Source organism: Sparus aurata, chromosome 10 (genome assembly GCF_900880675.1).
Source record: "Sparus aurata chromosome 10, fSpaAur1.1, whole genome shotgun sequence".
Taxonomy (NCBI): Eukaryota; Metazoa; Chordata; class Actinopteri; order Spariformes; family Sparidae; genus Sparus; species Sparus aurata.
Window position 1 is genome coordinate 30776500 of NC_044196.1, and position 20950 is coordinate 30797449.

Below are 20950 nucleotides of genomic sequence, written 5' to 3' on the forward strand. Positions count from 1 at the left end.
ATAAATGAAATGCATATTACAAGCACTAACGCTCAAATATTGCAGAAAATCTGATATTGAAAACTGAAAACTGCAGTTGTATATAGATTTAAGGTGAACCTAACAAATGCCTTTGTATGTGTGTAATATAAAAGATGAATATGCAAATAAAAGATAAGATGGAATATGCAAAATACTGCGATATAATACATTACCAGCAACTTAAGATGCACACATTTTGCTGGGTTTTTGCTCAGAGACAGACTTACATTTGTCTTCAGCAGTGTGGCTCGAGCTATAAAAGCTGCAGATGATGAAATTCCCAAGTCGCTTGTATATGTCTCATCAGAGCTGAAAGTCAACTGCCTTGTCGTGACTGCCTCTGTAGTAGTTGCAGCAACAATAGTTGTGGGTGCAGCACCGGTGGTTGTAGTTGAAGCACCACTAGTTGTAGTTGCAGCACCTGTAGTTGTAGTTGCAGCACCAGGGGTTGTAGTTGCAGCACCTGTAGTTGTAGTTGCAGCACCGGTGGTTGTTGTTGCTGCACCAGTAGTTGTAGTTGCTGCACCTGTAGTTGTAGTTGCAGCACCGGTGGTTGTTGTTGCAACACCAGTAGTTGTAGTTGCTGCACCAGTAGTTGTTGTTGCAGGAAGGGTAGTTGTTACAACAGTGGCTATAAAAAGACACATGCATATAATTTGGATAAAAAAGACCACGGTAGCCAGAGTGTCATTTTTGGAAGCATGTACATCACAAAATATGGTATAAGGATCAATGTCTATAATTCTATGCTTTCCTAAGCACTAACAGCCACTGGAAAACACTTTAGGGGTACTGTATACTTACGAACTACTGCGACAGAGCTGGTGTCGATAGTGAGGTTGAAGTTATTGCTGGAGTTACTGAAAGCTTCTACCAAGGTTGTTGCAACAGCTTCAGCTTGTGGGATTTGCTCTGATGATGCAGTATTGTTGAACTCAACATCCACCTCTGCCGCAGTATTGCTTGCTCGTGCTGTACCCACAGCTTCTCTGCAAAAATAAGTGCACATATCAAAATTATATCAACAGTTTCCATGATATCTTGTCGTTATTGACATAAAAATGGAAGATTGGTAAACACAACCCAGACAGTAGAGCACAGTCAGTTGAACTCGAAAATTTAAGATGTTACCTAAACGCTATGACAGTACAGCGGACAAAGAGCGAGCCATATCTAGATCTGTAGATGTCAGTGTACTGTTGAAAAGAAAGACAACACAAACATATAAACAAAAATACATAGTAATCTCCAAATGGAATTAATAACGGAATCCAACTAGAAAAACAGTAAGATTGTTGTACTCACCACTGCGACAACCGTTATTGCAAGAGCCTTAAATTGTTCACTGTTTGGATCACTTAGTTGAACTACATAAGGTTGCACCACAATTGCCTGAATACGCACACTTGGTGCTGCTGGGGCAGCTGTGGTTGTAGTTGTCGGAGCAGCTGTAGTTGTTGGAGCAGCAGTGGTTGTAGTTGTTGGAGCTGCTGTGGTTGTAGTTGTTGGAGCTGCTGTGGTTGTTGTTGTTGGAGCAGCTGTAGTTGTAGTTGTTGGAGCAGCTGTAGTTGTTGGAGCTGCTGTGGTTGTTGTTGTTGGAGCAGCTGTAGTTGTAGTTGTTGGAGCAGCTGTAGTTGTTGTTGTTGGAGCAGCTGTAGTTGTTGTTGTTGGGGCAGCTGTGGTTGTTGTTGGGGCAGCTGTGGTTGTTGTTGTTGGGGCAGCTGTAGTTGTTGTTGTTGGGGCAGCTGTGGTTGTTGTTGTTGGGGCAGCTGTGGTTGTTGTTGAAGGGACAGCTGTAGTTGTTGTCGTAGGAGCAGCAGTGGTTGTTGTAGTTACAGCCCCAGTAGTTGTTGTTGCAGCACCAGCGGTCGTAGTTGCAGCACTTGTAGTTGTAGTTGCAGCACCAGTGGTTGTTGTGGCAGGAAGGGTTGTTGTTACAACAGTTGCTATAAAAAGATACATGCAGGAAGTTTGGATAAAAAAGACCACTTTAGCTAGAGGGTCTTTTTGGGAAGCATATACATCACAAAATATAGTATAATTTCATATAAACAGTCATACTGATGTTTGCTATAATTTGTCAAATTGGGGACAAATATTCTGATAGCAAGTAACCAGTAAAGGTATTGACAGCAGAAAATGATTATTTAAACCCTATAATTAAGTGTAGTATGACATAAGACGAGGATTAAAATCTAGTTGAAGGATTTGTTTCAACAAAATGAAAAATAAATGCAAATAACCACATACACACAATGATACACCCAGTAAAAAGGATCAATGTCTGTAGTTCTATGCTTTTCTAAGGTCTAAAAGCCACATGAAAACATTTTAGAGGTACTGTTTACTTACGAACTACTGCAACAGAACTGGTGTCGACAGTGAGGTTGAAGTTATTGCTGGAGTTACTAAAAGCTTCTACCAAGGTTGTTGCAACAGCTTCGGCTTGTGGGACTTGTTCTGGTGATGCAGTATTGTTGAACTCAACATCCACCTCTGCCGCAGTATTGCTTGCTCGTGCTGTACCCACAGCTTCTCTGCAAAAACAAGTGCACATATCAAAATTATACTAACAGTTTCTATGATATCTGATGGTTGTTGACATAAAAATAGAAGATTGGCGAACACAACCCAGACAGTAGAGCACAGTCAGTTGAACTTGAAAATGTTACCTAAACGCTATGACAGTACAGCGGACAAAGAGCGAGCCATATCTAGATCTGTAGATTTCAGTGTACTGGGGAAAAGAAAGAGAACACAAAAATCACAAATATAAACAAAAATATATGATAATCTCCAAATGGAATAAATAACGCAATCCTACTAGAAAAACAGTAGGATTTTTGTACTCACCACTGTAACAACTGTTATTGCAAGAGCCTTAAATTGTTCGCTGTTTGGATCACTTAGTTCTACCACATATGTTTGCACCACGACTGCCTCAATACGCACACTTGGTGGTGCTGGGGCAGCTGTGGTTGTCGTTGTTGGAGCAGCTGTGGTTGTTGTAGCTGGGGCAACTGTGGTTGTTGTTGGAGCAGCAGTGGTTGTAGTTGCTGGGGCAGCTGTGGTTGTTGTCATTGGGGCAGCTGTAGTTGTAGTTGTTGAAGCAGCTGTAGTTGTACTTGTTGGGGCTGCTGTGTTTGTCGTTGTTGGAGCAGCTGTAGTGGTGGTTGTTGGGGCACCTGTGGTGGTGGTTGATACTGCTGTGGTGGTGGTTGTTGGGGAAGCTGTGGTGGTGGTTGTTTGGGCAGCTATGGTCGTCGTTGTTGGGGCAGCTGTGGTGGTTGTTGTTGGGGCAGCTGTGGTGGTGGTTGTTGCTGTTGTGGTTGTGGTTGTTGGGGTAGCTGTGGTGGTGGTTATTGATGCAGCTGTGGTGGTTGTTGGGGCAGCTGTTGTGGTGGTTGTTGGGGCAGCTGTGGTTGTCGTTGTTGGAGCAGCTGTGGTGGTGGTTGTTGGGGCACCTGTGGTGGTGGTTGTTGGGGCACCTGTGGTGGTGGTTGTTTGCGCAGCTGTGGTGGTGGTTGTTTGGGCAGCTGTGGTTGTTATTGTTGGGGCACCTGTGGTGGTGGTTGTAGCTGCTGTGGTGGTGGTTGTTGGGGCAGCTGTTGTGGTGGTTGTTGGGGCAGCTGTGGTTGTTGTTGTTGGAGCAGCTGTGGTGGTGGTTGTTGGGGCACCTGTTGTGGTGGTTGTTTGGGCACCTGTGGTGGTGGTTGTTGGGGCACCTGTGGTGGTGGTTGTTTGGACAGCTGTGGTTGTTGTTGATGGAGCAGCTGTGGCGGTTGTTGTTGGGGCAGCTGTAGTGGTGGTTGTTGCTGCTGTGGTTGTGGTTGTTGGGGCAGCTGTGGTGGTGGTTGTTGGGGCAGCTGTTGTGGTGGTTGTTGGGGCAGCTGTGGTTGTCGTTGTTGGAGCAGCTGTGGTGGTGGTTGTTGGGGCACCTGTGGTGGTGGTTGTTGGGGCACCTGTGGTGGTGGTTGTTTGGGCAGCGGTGGTTGTCGTTGATGGAGCAGCTGTGGTTGTTGTTGTTGGGGCACCTGTGGTGGTGGTTGTAGCTGCTGTGGTGGTGGTTGTTGGGGCAGCTGTGGTCGTTATTGTTGGAGCAGCTGTGGTGGTGGTTGTTGGGGCACCTGTTGTGGTGGTTGTTTGGGCAGCTGTGGTTGTCGTTGATGGAGCAGCTGTGGTTGTTGTTGTTGGGACACCTGTGGTGGTGGTTGTTGCTGCTGTGGTTGTGGTCGTTGGGGCAGCTGTTGTGGTGGTTGTTGGTGCAGCTGTGGTTGTCGTTGTTGGAGCAGCTGTGGTGGTGGTGGTTTGGGAAGCTGTGGTTGTTGTTGATGGAGCAGCTGTGGTTGTTGTTGTTGGGGCAGCTGTGGTGGTGGTTGTTGCTGCTGTGGTGGTGGTTGTTGGGGCAGCTGTGGTTGTCGTTGTTGGAGCAGCTGTGGTGGTGGTTATTGGGGCACCTGTGGTGGTGGTTGTTTGGACAGCTGTGGTTGTCGTTGATGGAGCAGCTGTGGTTGTTGTTGTTGGGGCAGCTGTGGTGGTGGTTGTTGGGGCACCTGTGGTGGTGGTTGTTGGGGCAGCTGTGGTGGTGGTTGTTGGGGCACCTGTGGTGGTGGTTGTTGGGGCAGCTGTGGTTGTCGTTGTTGGAGCAGCTGTGGTGGTGGTTGTTGGGGCACCTGTGGTGGTTGTTGTTGGGGCAGCTGTGGTTGTCGTTGATGGAGCAGCTGTGGTTGTTGTTGTTGGGGCACCTGTGGTGGTGGTTGTAGCTGCTGTGGTGGTGGTTGTTGGGGCAGCTGTTGTGGTGGTTGTTGGGGCAGCTGTGGTTGTTGTTGTTGGAGCAGCTGTGGTGGTGGTTGTTGGGGCACCTGTTGTGGTGGTTGTTTGGGCAGCTGTGGTTGTCGTTGATGGAGCAGCTGTGGTTGTTGTTGTTGGGATACCTGTGGTGGTGGTTGTTGCTGCTGTGGTTGTGGTCGTTGGGGCAGCTGTGGTGGTGGTTGTTGGTGCAGCTGTGGTGGTGGTTGTTGGGGCAGCTGTTGTGGTGGTTGTTGGGGCAGCTGTGGTTGTCGTTGTTGGAGCAGCTGTGGTGGTGGTTGTTGGGGCACCTGTGGTGGTTGTTGTTGGGGCAGCTGTGGTTGTCGTTGATGGAGCAGCTGTGGTTGTTGTTGTTGGGGCACCTGTGGTGGTGGTTGTTGGTGCAGCTGTGGTGGTGGTTGTTGGGGCAGCTGTTGTGGTGGTTGTTGGGGCAGCTGTGGTTGTTGTTGTTGGAGCAGCTGTGGTGGTGGTTGTTGGGGCACCTGTTGTGGTGGTTGTTTGGGCAGCTGTGGTTGTCGTTGATGGAACAGCTGTGGTTGTTGTTGTTGGGATACCTGTGGTGGTGGTTGTTGCTGCTGTGGTGGTGGTTGTTGGGGCAGCTGTGGTGGTGGTTGTTGGTGCAGCTGTGGTGGTGGTTGTTGGGGCAGCTGTTGTGGTGGTTGTTGGGGCAGCTGTGGTTGTCGTTGTTGGAGCAGCTGTGGTGGTGGTTGTTTGGGCAGCTGTGGTTGTCGTTGATGGAGCAACTGTGGTTGTTGTTGTTGGGGCAGCTGTGGTGGTGGTTGTTGCTGCTGTGGTGGTGGTTGTTGGGGCAGCTGTTGTGGTCGTTATTGGGGCACCTGTGGTGGTGGTTGTTTGGACAGCTGTGGTTGTTGTTGTTGGGGCAGCTGTGGTGGTGGTTGTTGGGGCACCTGTGGTGGTGGTTGTTGGGGCAGCTGTGGTGGTGGTTGTTGGGGCACCTGTGGTGGTGGTTGTTTGGACAGCTGTGGTTGTCGTTGATGGAGCAGCTGTGGTTGTTGTTGTTGGGGCAGCTGTGGTGGTGGTTGTTGGGGCAGCTGTGGTGGTGGTTGTTGGGGCACCTGTGGTGGTGGTTGTTGGGGCAGCTGTGGTTGTCGTTGATGGAGCAGCTGTGGTTGTCGATGTTGGAGCAACTGTGGTGGTGGTTGATGCCGCTGCTGTGGTGGTGGTTGTTGGGGCAGCTGTTGTGGTGGTTGTTGGGGCAGCTGTTGTTGTTGTTGTTGGAGCAGCTGTGGTGGTCGTTGTTGGGGCAGCTGTGGTGGTGGTTGTTGCTGCTGTGGTGGTGGTTGTTGGGGCAGCTGTGGTTGTCGTTGTTGGAGCAGCTGTGGTGGTGGTTGTTGCTGCCATGGTGGTGGTTGCTATCTGAGCAAACCCAGTGGCTACAACTGTAAAGAACAGAAGGATTAATGTTTGCAATCACATCATTTTTCGAGAGGCCTATCAATACCATAACTTTATTTTACAATATTCTCTCACTTACCTGTGAGTATAAGCAAAAATGATAAGACTTGTCCACTACCCATTGTGCCCGCTCTTGATCCTGCAAAAAAATGACGGTACAGTGACTCACAAAAACTTATTTGAATAGATCATTAGCAAATGTGTTGAATGTTCAATTTCTGAAGGTAGTCCAAGTGTCATTAAGCAGTGCCGTTCAAGGTAAATTATGTTTGTATTTAAGGCGATATCGAATATTTAAACTTACCAATAAAAACAGCACTGATTGCATTCATTTACTTTTCTCGAAGTTACATGTAATAACAAATTAAGTCTTGAATTACCGGAATCATTAAGAATCATATTGCAGTTTTAAAATAAACAAGAGAATTTCCCCTTAATGCCATTTTAAGTAAGCCAATTAAAAATGTCAATTGAATAAAAGTCAAGCTAATATTATCACTGGCAGACAGTTCTAGCACTCTAAGCACTTGTTGTTGTGTAATTGACACAATTATATATATTATAAACCTTTTTTTTTCTTTTCTGGGAATTCATAATTGATTTCAGATCGTAGGATGTGGTGGTTGAAAATAAAATGGTACCTAAATTGCCCTTTTGTACAATTTTGTTAACCTTGAAAGTAAAGGTAATTTCCAAGACATACCACAGAAGAACAGAACCAAAAAAGAAAGAAAAGAAATGTAATTTCTACCAAATTACCTGACTTGATGTCCATGATCTTATATCTTAAGCTTAACCAAAATTTACTTTAGGTCATTATTTAAAGGTGGCAGCCAACAAATCCAATTGAAATGTAGCCAAATGTAACAAAATAAAAAATATTGTATCATTGAATTGTATAGTAGTGAAGTAATATCTGATATATCTGATAATATCTGAAAAATCTGAACTGGTGTCGTAATTATAATGTAGTCTTTAAGATGTAGGTAAAGCTTAAAAGCTATTGTGGTGTGGACAATGCTTTACATTGCAAGTTAAAGCATGTAAAGATCGTGAGTCACGTCATGTCTTTTCTTTTGCTGACAAAACAGCCTTTAGACATCGATCTGTATTGTCAAATACTGAAAAATTTCAAACACAGCACATTTATCAAAGGGGCAAAGCCATATAAATTGCACCGTATTTACATGTGCACTAAATAGAGAGACCCAACAGGCTACAGGCATGCAGCTTGCAGACCCTGATTTCTGATCTCACTATGGATAGGGACAAGCAAAAAGATCCTCCAAGAACCAATGCATTATTGCTATTCTTTTTAATCATAACTTTTTATCATGTTTTGGCATCAAAATAAGATGGGCAGAAAAAAAATTATACCATGCAATAGCCTACTGACAAGCAAAATTTCACAACAAATTACATGCATTTAAATGTACAGTATGCTGAAACACAAGTTGCAGTCTAAAATATAGAATATAGACAAAAAAATTTACTTACGCCAAGTAATAGTCAAAATGTATTAATAATGTTTTTAGATTTGCATTAATTCAAAAACTGGTTCAGAGACTCCTTATGTTCCTGTCCCTGGTGCACATCCCTTGTGATGCCATCTGTTTGCTTAGGTCCTATATATTGCTGCAAACTAAAATGACGTGTTTTGTCATGGGTGAAGAAACAATAGAGACAAAGGGGAAAAAAAGTGCCCCGACAGCTTCAGATTCATAGTTACTTACATACTTTAGTCACTAGATGATGTTGTGCACTGTTACCCATGCATTCCACTCAAATAAACAAACCCTCAGTATCTTATCTTACATCCCTTTCACAAACAGAGAACTGACTCACCTGACAAATCGAATTTAGTAACCTGTGTATTGAAATGAATAATATTTTGTCTGCTCTCAAAAATATTTTAGAAATCAGTTTTGTGAATTTCTACAAATCTTAGGTGGAAGTTAAAGTTGTTGTAGTTGGCACTCCTTTTTAGGTTCCACCACAGTGGGCATCACAACTGCCTATACAATCCTTTTTCTATTTAGAATAGAAGATTGGCTGTTGTATAACTTGCAGGGGGATCTCCAAATTTAGTATTGACCCATCCAGTTCTATGGACATTCACAGATACTGATATTAATTTCTGGTGGGTGTGGATCACTGCAACATACAGACAAAATCTTTGACTTAAACGACTTCTGTTAAGACAATAGAACACCAAGAACATAAGGACATTTTCTTTTTGCCATATTAGTTGCATATTTCAATTTGAATAACTCCTATTTCTCATTGTTTTCTTGAGTTGTATTTTATTCAAATCTCTCTAAAGTGTGTGTTCTTATTCTGATTGACCTTTGCCTTATAGACAGACACCAGCTTTGTGTAGGCTTTCTGTGAAAATCTATGAGACTTAGGGCTACTACAAATGCAAAGGTTGAAATCGAGATGTGTTGGTGCTAGACTCAGTCCCAGTAGAGAAACGTTCCCCAACACAGGCCAGGCTGACTGTCACTTTCACAATGATATCTTTAACTGACTTGAATATGAAGTCCACAAAAAGAGAAACGAAAGAAAAACAAAACATGGCACATCACATATACTACAGGCATGAAAAATTAGTTTATTGGAAGCACAATGTATTGCTTTGTCCTAAACAATACAAGTATTGGCTTCTCAAGATTAAGTTAATTAAGATAATGCCTATGATTACAAAAACATCAGAATCAAATCGATTGGGTAAAGTAAAGTAGTTAAAGGCATACTTCTACCAAAACTATGTGTATTATTTAAAATACAAAGGCAATGGAAAATCAAACTTTATTTAAAAATACTACACTTCAATATCTAAATTAATGTAAAAATGACAACCATAAATTAATGGTAATAGAACCCATAGACAAAGACTTGGTATAGCTAAAACAAATAAATAAAAGGAAATAAAACTTGAAAAAAACTAAAAACCTTTCAGTTTCATCATCATCACATTATCAGCATGTCTATCTCAAGGAGACAAAACAAAAATGGATGAACTGGCCTAACCAGCACAAATATGTAGGAAGAATCTCTACAGACATCATTCAGTGCCTGGCTTACTTCAACAATCTGTGTTGTAAGCATCAATGCCACTGGAAACTGAGTGATATGTCTATATGTGGCTTTACCCTGTCTTCTTTACAGTTACTACTTCACAGTCCACTGCATAAAGTCAGCATACAGCTTAGCTAAGAAAACGAACATTCAGTGTGAGACACCTAAAGAGAATCAGTGATGTCACATTGGTAGTGGAGCACATATTTTAAAACATACCACTGGCATTTAAAAAAAAAAAATGGCATATGCTCATTTGCTGACATTTCAGGGCCATTATTTGTGCCATTCTTCTTCCTCTTTAGCACACAATAGCTAGTCTATTAGCTAGTCTAGGTGTGTAGGGGCTCACTAAAGATCCTTTGAGGTGATCACCAATCAGCCAAAGATAAGGATATCAAAGCTTCTGTGTCTAATACAGGTGTGAGACGGTAATGCAGTTTTTCACACGGTTGCCTCAAAGCAAGAAGGTTCTTAGTTTGAACCCACTGGCCAGCTGGGGATTTTCTCTGTGTTTGCATCTGCTACCTGTGCCTGCATTGGTTTTCTATGGGTGCTCTAGTTTCCTCACACGAGCCAATGACATGCAGGTTAGGTTAAGTCACATTTCAGGTGACAATGTGGGAATCTGAAAATGAAAAAAGAAAGATTGTTTTACTACAGATTAGTATTAATTGTTAGTGACTGTGGATGTATTAAGTAAAACAACCTGAGTGAGTTGCTGGAATACATGTATTCAAATATATGACAGGTCTCTACTTTGAGAAATATTTAAACACTTTCATATCAGTTTGGTAAACACTGTATGGAACTATAGCCATCCAACCAGTTAGCTTAGCATAGCCCTGACACATAACACACATAACATGTTACATATGTAGGTGGATTTTGTTAACTTGGGCATCGACAGCTGTTCTGTTGAGCTCACTTATTACAGGGTTTAGCTTCATATTTACCCCACAAACATGAGAGCGGTATCAATCTTACCTTGCCTTATTTAGTTGCAAATAAGCGAATAAGGATGTTTCCCAAAATGTCAAACTACTCCCTAAAATGTCGTAATTACCTCACTTGTGTTGTTCTGATCTGGCTTGTCCTCGTTGGCATCATTTGAAACTAGGCATGTGGTCTGGATCACGGTTGGGTGTTCAAAGACAAGGGGCCTCACATCAGCGATTTTAGGGCTATATTTGAAGAACACTGTATTTCTCCCAGAAGTTGGATTATCTTGTTGCTCTGTCGTGTTGGCTTTTGCAGGATTTAGGGTTGATGTCTCTGAGGAAATTGAGACAGGCTGAAGAGGACTTGAGTTTGTAAAAGGCGGAGAAACAGATTTTTGGGAGTCGGATGACCCTGTGCTTTGTGGTGTTGTTGTCTTGGTTAATGTGCTGTGTGATGTTATTACAGAAGCTGTAGTTTGTGGCATGGTCATAAATGATGTAGTTTGTGATGTTGTCATTACTGATGATGCAGTTTGTGGTGCTGTTGTTACAGATGATGTAGTTTTTGGAGTGGTTGTAACAGATGATGCAGGTTGTTCTGCTGCTGTTTCAGAGGCTGTGCTTTGTGGCGTTGTTACAGATGATGTCGTTTGTGGTTTTATTGTCACATAGGATGTAGTTTGTGGTGTTGTTGTAAGAGACAATGTAGTTTGTGGTGTCATTGTCAAAGGTGATGTAGTTTGTGGCATTGTTGTAACAGATGATGTAGTTTGTCGAGAGGCTGTGCTTTCTGGCATTGTTGTCACAGATGATGTAGTTTGTGGCGTTGTTGCAACAGACGATTTGGTTTGTGATGCTGTTGTCACAGAGGCTGTAGTTTGCGGTGTTGTTGTAACATAGGTTGGCATTGTTGTTACAGATGAAGTGTTTTGTTGTGTTGTTGTCACAGATGATGTCCTTTGTGGCATGGTTGTTACAAAGGCTGATGTTTCTGGTCTGGTTGTCACAGAGGCTGTAGTTTGTGGCATTATTGTCACAAATGCTGTGCTTTGTGCCATTGTTGTCACAGATGATGTAATTTGTGGCTTTATTGTTACAGATGATGTAGTTTGTGGTATTGTTTTCACAGATAATGTGCTGTGTGGTGTTGTTATCACAGATGGTGTAGTTTGTGACATTGTAACAGATGATGTAGTTTGTGGCATTGTTGTAACAGATGATGTTGTTATTGATGCCATTGTTACAAAGGCTGTAGTTTGAGGCGTTCTAACAGATGATGTAGTTTGTGGTGTTGGTGTGACTGACACTGTAGTTTGTGGCATTGTTTTCACAGATAATGTGCTGTGTGGTGTTGTTATCACAGATGGTGTAGTTTGTGGCAGTGTAGCAGATGATGTAGTTTGTGGCATTGTTGTAACAGATGATGTAGTCATTGGTGCTGTTATTACAAAGGCTTTAGTTATTGGTGCCGTTCTTCTAGAAGATGTAGTTTGTGGTGCTGTTGTTACAGAGGCTGTTGTTTGGGGCATTGTTGTTACAGATGATATAGTTTGGTGGGTTGTTGTCACAGACGATGTAGATTTTGGCTTTGATGTTAAAAATGATATGCTCTGTGGTGTTGTTATCACAGATGGTGCTGTTTGTGGCATTGTTGTTACAGATGATGTAGTTTGTGGAGTGGTTGTAACAGATGATGTAGGTTGTTGCGCTGCTGTTAAAGAGGCTGTGCTTTGTGGCTTTGTTGTCACAGATGATGTGTTTTGTTGCGTTGTTGTCACAGAAGATGTCCTTTGTGGCATGGTTGTTACAAAGGCTGTCGTTTCTGGTCTGGTTGTTACAGAGGCTGTAGTTTGTGGCATTATTGTCACAAATGCTGTGCTTTGTACCGTTGCTGTCACAGATGGTGTAGTTTGTGGCTTTGTTGTTACAGACGATGTAGTTTGTGGTGCTGTTGTTACAGAGGCTGTTTGTGGCACTGTTGTTACAGGTGATAAAATTTGGTGGGTTGTTACAAAGGCTTAAGTTTGAGGCATTGTTGTAACAGATGATGTAATTTGTGGCGTTGTTATTACAGATGGTGCAGTTTGTGGTGTTGTTGTTGCAGATGATGTAGTTTGTGGAGTGGTTTTAACAGATGATGTAGGTTGTTGCTCTGCTGCTAAGGAGGCTGTGCTTTGTGGCTTTGTTGTAACAGATGATGTAGTTTGCAGCATTGTTGTCACAGATGATGTCCTTTGTGGCATGATTGTTACAAAGGCTGTTATTTCTGGTCCGGTTGTTACAGAGGCTGCAATTTGTGGAATTATTGTCACAAATGCTGTGCTTTGTGCTGTTGTTGTCACAGATGATGTTATTTGTGGTTTTGTTGTTACCGATGATGTAGTTTGTGGCGTTGGTGTGACAGACACTGTAGTTCGTGGCTTTGTTTTCACAGATAATGTGCTGTGTGGTGTTGTTATCACAGATGGTGTAGTTTGTGGTGTTGTTTTCACAGATAATGTGCTGTGTGGTGTTGTTATCACAGATGGTGTAGATTGTGGCACTGTAACAGATGATGTAGTTTGTGGCATTGTTGTAACAGATGATGTAGTTCTTGGTGCCGTTGTAACAAAGGCTATAGTTTGAGGCATTGTTGTAACAGATGATGTAGTTTGTGGGGCTGTTGTTACCGAGGCTGTTGTTTGTGGCATTGTTGTAACAAATGATGTAGTTATTGGTGCTGTCGTTACAAAGGCTGTAGTTTGAGGCGTTGTTCTAACAGATGATGTAGTTTGTGGAGCTGTTGTTACAGAGGCTGTTGTTTGTGGCATTGTTGTTACAGATGATATAGTTTGGTCGGTTGTTGTCACAGATGATGTAGATTGTGGCTTTGATTTTACAGATGTGCTCTGTGTCGTTGTTATCACAGATGGTGCAGTTTGTGGTGTTGTTGGTACAGATGTTGAAGTTTGTGGAGTGGTTGTAACAGATGATGATGGTGTGACAGACACTGTAGTTTGTGTCATTGTTATCACAGATAATGTGCTGTGTGGCGTTCTTGTCACAGATAATGTAGTTTCTGGCATTGTTGTTATAGATGATTTAATATGTGGCATTGTTATTGTTACAGAGGCTGCAGTTTGTGGCATTGCTGTAAGAGATGATGTGCTTTCCAGCGTTGTTGTAACAGATGATGTAGTTTGTGGCATTGTTATCACAGATGTTGTAGGTTGTGGCATTGTTGTAACAGATGATGTAGTTTCTGGCATTGTTATCAAAGATGGTGTAGTTTGTGGCGTTGTTGTCACAGATGATGTAGTTTCTGGTGCTGTTGTTACAGAGGCTGTAGTTTGTGCCATTGTTGTCATAGATGATGTAGCTTGCAGCCTTGTTGTTACAGAAGCTGTAGATTGCAGTGTTGTTGTTTTTAAAGAGGTTGTAGTATGTGGCATTGTTGTCACAAATGATGTTATTAAAGATCCTATGTTTTGAGTGGTTTCAGTAGTGGTCTGTGTTGGTCTTGTAACTGCAATTTCTGTCTCGCCGGCCAAAGGTGCTCCAATTACTGTTGTTGCATGCATTGTGGCTATTGTGGTTGCTTTAAATGGTGCAGATTCAGTGGTTTGCTTGAGTGATGTGTTGGATTTTGTGGCTACAGCTTTCGTACTTTGTCCTGCCTCAGAGCTTTCAGGTTGTGTTGAAGTTTTGGTGGATTCTGTCTGAAAGGCGGTAGGCCCTTTTGCTGTTTTAGCTAATGGTGCCGTAGATAAATTGTTGTCATCTGCTGCCACGGTTGATCCAGAAACTGTTTTAACTTTGTCCGTTCTTGTTGCTTTCTTAGTAGTGGTCATGTCCCTCGCTGTAACTGTTGGAATAATTGATAAACTCTCTTCAATTGAGCCTCCAGATGTGGAGGAGGATGAATTGATTAACATGACCATCTCATTTGAGGTTAAATGTGGCTCCTCTGTCTGCTTTCTGTCTTGAAATTTGTGTGTAGATGTGTCTGTTAAGATGGGATAAGTTGCTGATAATTGTGGAATGCTGTGTGCTGTGACGACTGAGCTTTGAGGTGTGGTCTGCGTGGAAGTCAGAAATATGTTTGTGGGTGCATCAACAATGTTTGTTGTCGATGATTGTGAAGCTGGTAGGCTTGTGTCATCAGAAAAGGTTTGGGCAGGATCATCAAGAGAAGTCACAGATGTTGACTCCATGGCAGTTGTTGGCATCGTCCAGGTGTCTGGTGTTGCCAAATGTTGCGTTTTGAATGACTGAGGTGTTAAAAGCCCGCTGACCTCTGGTACTGTAGTGGTCAGAGCATTTGTTGAGTTAATTTCAGGAGCCTCTGTAGCGGCTGGGCAAATGAAGTGAGGCAGGCAGACAGCTGTGCGTGAGGGAAAGGCACATGGTTTTATATCAATTAATGTTAAAACAATTGCAACGGTAACATTATAACTAATAGCAGAAATTGAAAATAAAATTATACTGAAATGCAGTTAATTTTTTCTGATAATTCCATATCTCCTTGGTACTTATTTTGATTTTGAAATCTCTAATTCAGTCTTCTATTGTTTAAAGCTATCAATTTTTCTTGGTTTTGACTGATCCTTTTTGAATACCTGCGTGAACACACACTAATAATACTTCAGTCTCGATGGCTACACGGACTGTGAATCAGCCAGGAAGTAGACAGTTTTTAGCTGTCGATTAGGGAATTACATTCATAGTGATGAGGTTTCAGGACACGCCTCCTTCCTATGTGAAGTTATTATTATTATACCTATTAAGGTTTTTCATTTTTTTCTTTCCTTTAGCATTTTATATATATTCTTGAGCATGTAAAATAATTTGGAGGTTAAAAAGGCCAGAGAGGGAATACAGTACTGCAGCAAATACTGATGTGTTTTTTGGAGCACTAAAGCATGTAGTCAGTTGCTACTAGAAACCCAAAATTAAATTATGAACCTGAAAAATGAGCATAACATGGCTCCTTCAGGGTTCCATAACAAGACCATGCCACTGGTTCTAACCAATTCAATAATCTGTGCCTTACTAATTGAATCACCTTCACAGACCTATAGGTAAGACCACCCCTTTCTCTACCATCTGTCCATCTCCCAGCAGGCAAAACAATTTCCAGCAATGTTTTGAGGAGACATAAACTATGACCAAGAGTTCATGGTGTCTAAGGCTAACCAAAGCATAAGTAAAGAATTGTGCCAAGAGAAAAAAATGTAACCTAAGTTGCAAGATAAATGGAGGTTTTGCCAACATTTATCCTTGTTATTGGGTTAGGATTGCGCCTGGTGCAGCATTTTCTTCACACAATCAGACATGAGTGTTAGGGTAAATACTTCCATCTCAGTAATTATTTTTCCTCTCTTTTATAGGAACCACAGTGGGATTATGAAGCTGTATGCTCAACAGAATGTGCCCCCACCCTTAGTTTCTACCACTGGGCTCCTACATGCCCCAGCCACACCTCTGCTCCTGTACAGCCTATTCATGGACCCCTTTTCCTCTCTCTCCATGACCCTTAATGATCCAATAACATTTTTTTAATTGTGGTATTTGTGAGTGAAAATGCACAATGAACACAGTGCTGTGACTGTGTGTGTGAGAGCTGCTACTGGCTCTGCATGTGTTGAAATATACATGAATGAAAAGTTAGAAGCAGTGCTAAAGTTATCCAGCTGAGCTAACTATCTCCCACTTTCGCAGTGTCCTCCTAGTATCCTCTAGGAGGACACTGGACGTAATCCCCCATTTAACTGAAGCCTGAAGCTTGAATACCAAAAATGTATCAATGAATGCTTACATTTTAATGCATTTCATTGCATATTAATTTATTGAACCATTTATTAATTTTTGACTTGGCAGTTTCGTTACTCCATAAAACAAGACTTGACAGATCAGGGCACAATGGATGCAATGCAGTCTGACTCACCTGCCAGTAGGCTTAAGAAAAATGCACAGTTCATGGTGACGAACGATGGTTATCCATGAGCAGCATGCATATCTACTAACAAAGCACAGACAAAGAGCAACACATTCAAGGCATTTGTCTCCTATTATTTGTAGCCAAACACCTTAATCTTACAACAGTGTGTCCCGCATGTCTTGCATACTTGCGTTCCTTACTACATACCTTGTGTACCATTACGCAGGTTGATAAATTCTTGAGATGCAGTCTCTGCATTTTTCCACCCACTAGTACATACATCGCAAGTGTTTTTACAAAGCCTTTTAATCAGTCAGCTTCCTGAGCACTGGATTTTTTTTTTCTTTTTGTGCCATAATTGAGCTTTTTTTTTTTTTACATTACTTCTGATTCTGTTTCTAGATTGTCACCATACTTGAAGAGACTAATTTGTCTCGTTTACCAACTTAACTGACACTCATTATTGTATGATCCATAAAAAAAGTAACACTTTATAAAAGGGCTGCCCAAAGTAAGCCTCAAGGCCAAAGTTGGCCCACCAGATGTCTCTAGTAAAAAAAAGATACTTACAAAAATGTTTGAATATGAATGAATATATCAATGTTTGTTGTTATGTTTAAGTTAACATGCTCTTTTAATATGAAGGATCCCTCCTTATTACTCACCATTATTCATAATCTGAGCCAGGCAAGTGTCACTTTGTGCACCTGCCAGTCAATTAAGGTATGTTGGGATCCTCAAATAAACCCTGAGAGGCAAGTAAAAAGGAAAAGGTAAGGAATTACTTCTAAAATTCTAGAAACAGGGTTTCATATTACACGACACAACATAAAAGGGCATGCTAATCATGTAACAACATATTCATGAAGCACACCCACTTAACTGGTAGAAGCTGGACCAAAAGCACATCACAACCATTTACTGAAAGAAAATACAATTTCAACATCAAGTTACTAAAGCAAAAGAAATAAAAATGGTACATTCCCACAAAGCTGGTGATACCTGTCGTAGTATTTTATCCTAACATTACAAACAATGTACCAAATAAAACGTGAGATGCTACAGATTCAAGGCCGAAACACAGTTGTATCTAAAATGACATGGGCAGAAACTAAATATTGTATTCATGCTGTGTCACAACATATTGATGTTTCCACCACTGCAGAAATCTCACAAGTGTTATCTTTACTTTGACACTAACATAGACCTTGAAGTTGCAGAGATACACTATTTAATTACAGCAAGTCATTTTCAGAGAATATGGATTTTTTTTTTTTTAAAGATTTCATTAGACTACTTCTTCTCAGGTTAAGAGAGAGTATTATAAATACTGGAGAGAAAACTATTTAGATCAGACTTCAAAAATAAATTACCACGTCTTTTTTTTTTCACATGTGCCTCTCAGGGCTGCCGTATGTAACCGCAATAAGATGAAGAAGTGCTTTCTTTTGCCAGCTTTATGATAATCATCATTACTGTAAGTGTATAGAAATATTAGATATTGTAAACAAACAAAGAAATGACTTTATTAAGCAACTGTAAAGGCTTATAAACATCACTTGTAACTTTATAAAGGCCATCCAGATAATGTTTAATGGTCGAATTTATGAACCATTTCCAAAGTATTTTTAGCATCTGTTGCAACTTTACAACAAACATCGGCTGCAATGTATAATTTACAGATAAATTACAGGCTCGTGAAACCAAGGTGACATCTCTCTAATCTGTCTGATGACTTCAAGGTTGAAACTCACTCGCAGAAAATGACAGGTGTTTATAACAAGCATATCTCTGACATCAGTGCAAGCCGGCTGAAAAAAAAATTAATAAATTAAAGCCATTCAAGAAGAAGGTACAGGAAACACTGGCTATCTTTAAACAAACACTCTACACTGCAGACCTACAGATACTTAAACAAAAGTCACGTTTATTTTTAATGATTCATAAAAGCAGATAGATGGAAACACAACTGAAGTTATTCCTCTTAGAAAAAAAAAAGCCAGACAGGATTGTACCTTTGTATACATAGGTGGCAACGTCATAGGCTTGAATCTGATCTGGGAATTTCGTCACAGCCCCCTACCTGTCCATCTGTCTCTCTTTCCCTCTCTCACTCACACATACAAACATTTTAAATCCCTCGTGTCCTCTTCTTCCAAATTTAGAAAATCACCGCGAGAACTTGTACTACTGCTTGACTGCACCCTAACCTGACTAGCAAACAAAAGAGGGCAACTGACTTGAAGATCATAAAGATTTTGAGAGATAAAATCTTGATAATGACACTAACCTTTCATAACTGTGAACCATTTGTGGACAGCACTCAAATCTTGAGCGAATCTTCAGTACGCTGATAAACAAAACTATCTTAACTGTCTAAGGAAACCAGTTCTACCTGCTTTAATTACACCTCATAGCACTGACAAAGCCTGTGACATTTATTTTCATAGCAAGTCACGCTGTTCTGAGGAACATTCCTGGATATTTTTGGAAACTTGCTGAAAAGTTCAGTGTGTGGGACACATGTTGCAATTAGAGTTGATAATAGCAAACAGAAAGAGGTACGTGTTGTTCAACAATGCTTTCTGTACCAGTTTGTATTGACACACGTCATAGATGGTGCAAGACAATCGCCTTGAATTCAATTAAACTTTCCTAATATAACACACTGCATTGTTTGATTTGGTAACATCAGATACTCTTTTATTGATCCCCAGGGGGGAAATCTGGTTGTTGCATCATCACAATAACAGAAATGAAGAAAAGGTATAGAAAAGATCACAAAATAGTGCAGCTTAAATGAGAATGGTGCAATTAAAGTTGTATGAGTCAACAAGTCTCTGTAAAGAGCAAAATATATGATAGGATTAAGAAATGGAGTCATTTTTTTGTCTTTATTAAAGGATCACTGTAGTTTTGGAGAACAAATTCAAACTCAGAATTTCATTACTTACGATATAAACCAGGTAGTATTACAATCTCGGAAATATTTTTTTTTTTCCACAACACATAAACAAGCTGTTCTCAGAGGTCCGCCAAATATAAACAAGGTAATTTTCCCAGAACTACATAGTGCACCTTTAATATAAAGAAATAATAGAGGTACATTATAGCATATAAAGCAAGTCAATTTAACATTAAAACTGTACTGTGTAAATGAGATATATTTTAAGGTGAAGTTCAGTAATACAGTATGATGTAGTATGTACAGCAGGTGTGCCCAAAATGAGGTAAAGTTTTGGCAGCTAGATGTTTTTGAGAAATAAAAACTATTATTTTTAAACTATAACATCACTATTTATGCTTATTTATTTTCTGTAAGGTGAAAAAGCTCATGTAGGATCCCTAATTATTATTATCATTATAATGATATTGTAACTATAATGATAGCATAATTATAATGATATTCTAATTCAAATATTAATTGTAATTATAATTATAATTATAATTATTATTATTATTATTATTATTATTATTATTATTAAGGTAACTTGGAATTCTATGACCATTGCGCATCTTAACAATACAAGACAATACAACAGGTGTGGTATAGTACAGCAATATAACATAGTACAGTATATTGTATGTATAACCAGTGATGGAATGTAACTAAGTACATTTGCTCAACTACTGTTCTTTCATTTATTGGCAATCAGATAAAAAAGTCCAGACGTGTAATCAGTTGATCAATGGTATACAATATCTACACACACACTGTACAATAATACATAATATTAACACATAATAATATAATCGTAAGTAAATTACTTTTGAGACTAAGTTACATCTTATATCAGATACTTGAAGACTTTTACTCAAGTACTATTCATATGGGTGACATTAGCTTTTATCAAAGTCATATTTTAACACAATATTTTTACTTTCACTCAAGTCTGACTCTTTACAAACTGTATGTAACAGCAGTTTGGCATACAATATTTCATATAACATAATAATAAATACTCTGCATACACTCACACAAATACAAAAATTTGTATAAGCACAGTTTGAACTGTTTGGTTTTTTGTTAATGGAGCTTTTCAACGAAACGACGTGAAAGGGCATTAAGACAACATATGAAAGAGATACAAGAGAATATAAATGATGCATATAAATCAGATAAAACATAATAAAAATGGAAATATAAGAGTAAAAACATTCCAGTGGGGTAAGATACTTCAATAAAAAGCCACAAAAATACCACAACCTTTTTAGCAACAGATCATAAAGGTGTTTGTCCTTGTTTGTTCAGCTCTGATCATTCAATAAATCAGTTCTTTGACGTACAGGAGCTTTGGGTGTGTCCAGAGTGTTCAAAGATGAAAGCAGACACCGTCATATTTTTTGGCCAACATTGCGAACCACTTGCAGTGTGCCAAATGAAAAGAACCCACAGGGTTAATTATAGTCTTTTCAGGACAATAGCATGACGCTGGTACCTAGGAGTCTTCTTCTCCCACAAAATGCCAGTGTCTCATTCTGAGCCACACCTGACTGCATAGCTGTCACTGATGTGAGGACAGTGTTCTTATCATGTCATCAACCATTCAGGAGACATGTCATCTTGTGTAGTCACTGTGGTTACACAACACAACCACACCTGTCTTAGTTATTTGTGAAAGCACATTGCTAGATGATTGCTAGATATAATTTATGTGAGCCAGATCATGAAAGAATTAGATGTTTTCAACTGTTTTATTTATTCATTTATTTATTTATTTATTTATTGGGAGGTAAGTAACTAACTTATGGTTGCATCTGT

General features: G+C 40.4%; 2 protein-coding genes and 2 long non-coding RNA genes across 4 annotated transcripts; all 4 read right to left on the minus strand.

Moving 5' to 3' along the window:
• Positions 1-423: 423 nt before the first annotated feature.
• Positions 424-11780, minus strand: LOC115589449 (mucin-5AC-like). Its single transcript, XM_030430290.1, has 5 exons — positions 10394-11780; positions 4479-6126; positions 3778-4403; positions 2694-2758; positions 424-652 (listed from the first exon to the last, which is right to left on the minus strand). The coding sequence occupies exons 1-5, from the start codon at positions 11699-11701 to the stop codon at positions 424-426; spliced, it is 3876 nt and encodes a 1291-aa protein (XP_030286150.1). The 5' UTR covers positions 11702-11780.
• LOC115589738 (uncharacterized) lies at positions 6137-7869 on the minus strand. The gene is made up of 3 exons (XR_003985583.1): positions 7744-7869; positions 6326-6385; positions 6137-6230 (listed from the first exon to the last, which is right to left on the minus strand). It is a non-coding gene; the product is annotated as an uncharacterized LOC115589738 (long non-coding RNA).
• A 438-nt stretch (positions 11781-12218) lies between the features above and the next one.
• On the minus strand, positions 12219-13565 carry LOC115589720 (mucin-5AC-like). Its single transcript, XM_030430819.1, has one exon. It carries the CDS (start codon positions 13514-13516, stop codon positions 12287-12289), a length of 1230 nt encoding a protein of 409 aa, XP_030286679.1. The 5' UTR covers positions 13517-13565; the 3' UTR covers positions 12219-12286.
• Positions 13566-14412: 847 nt separating this feature from the next.
• On the minus strand, positions 14413-16911 carry LOC115589743 (uncharacterized). The gene is made up of 3 exons (XR_003985589.1): positions 16854-16911; positions 16195-16269; positions 14413-14631 (listed from the first exon to the last, which is right to left on the minus strand). It is a non-coding gene; the product is annotated as an uncharacterized LOC115589743 (long non-coding RNA).
• Positions 16912-20950: the final 4039 nt, after the last annotated feature.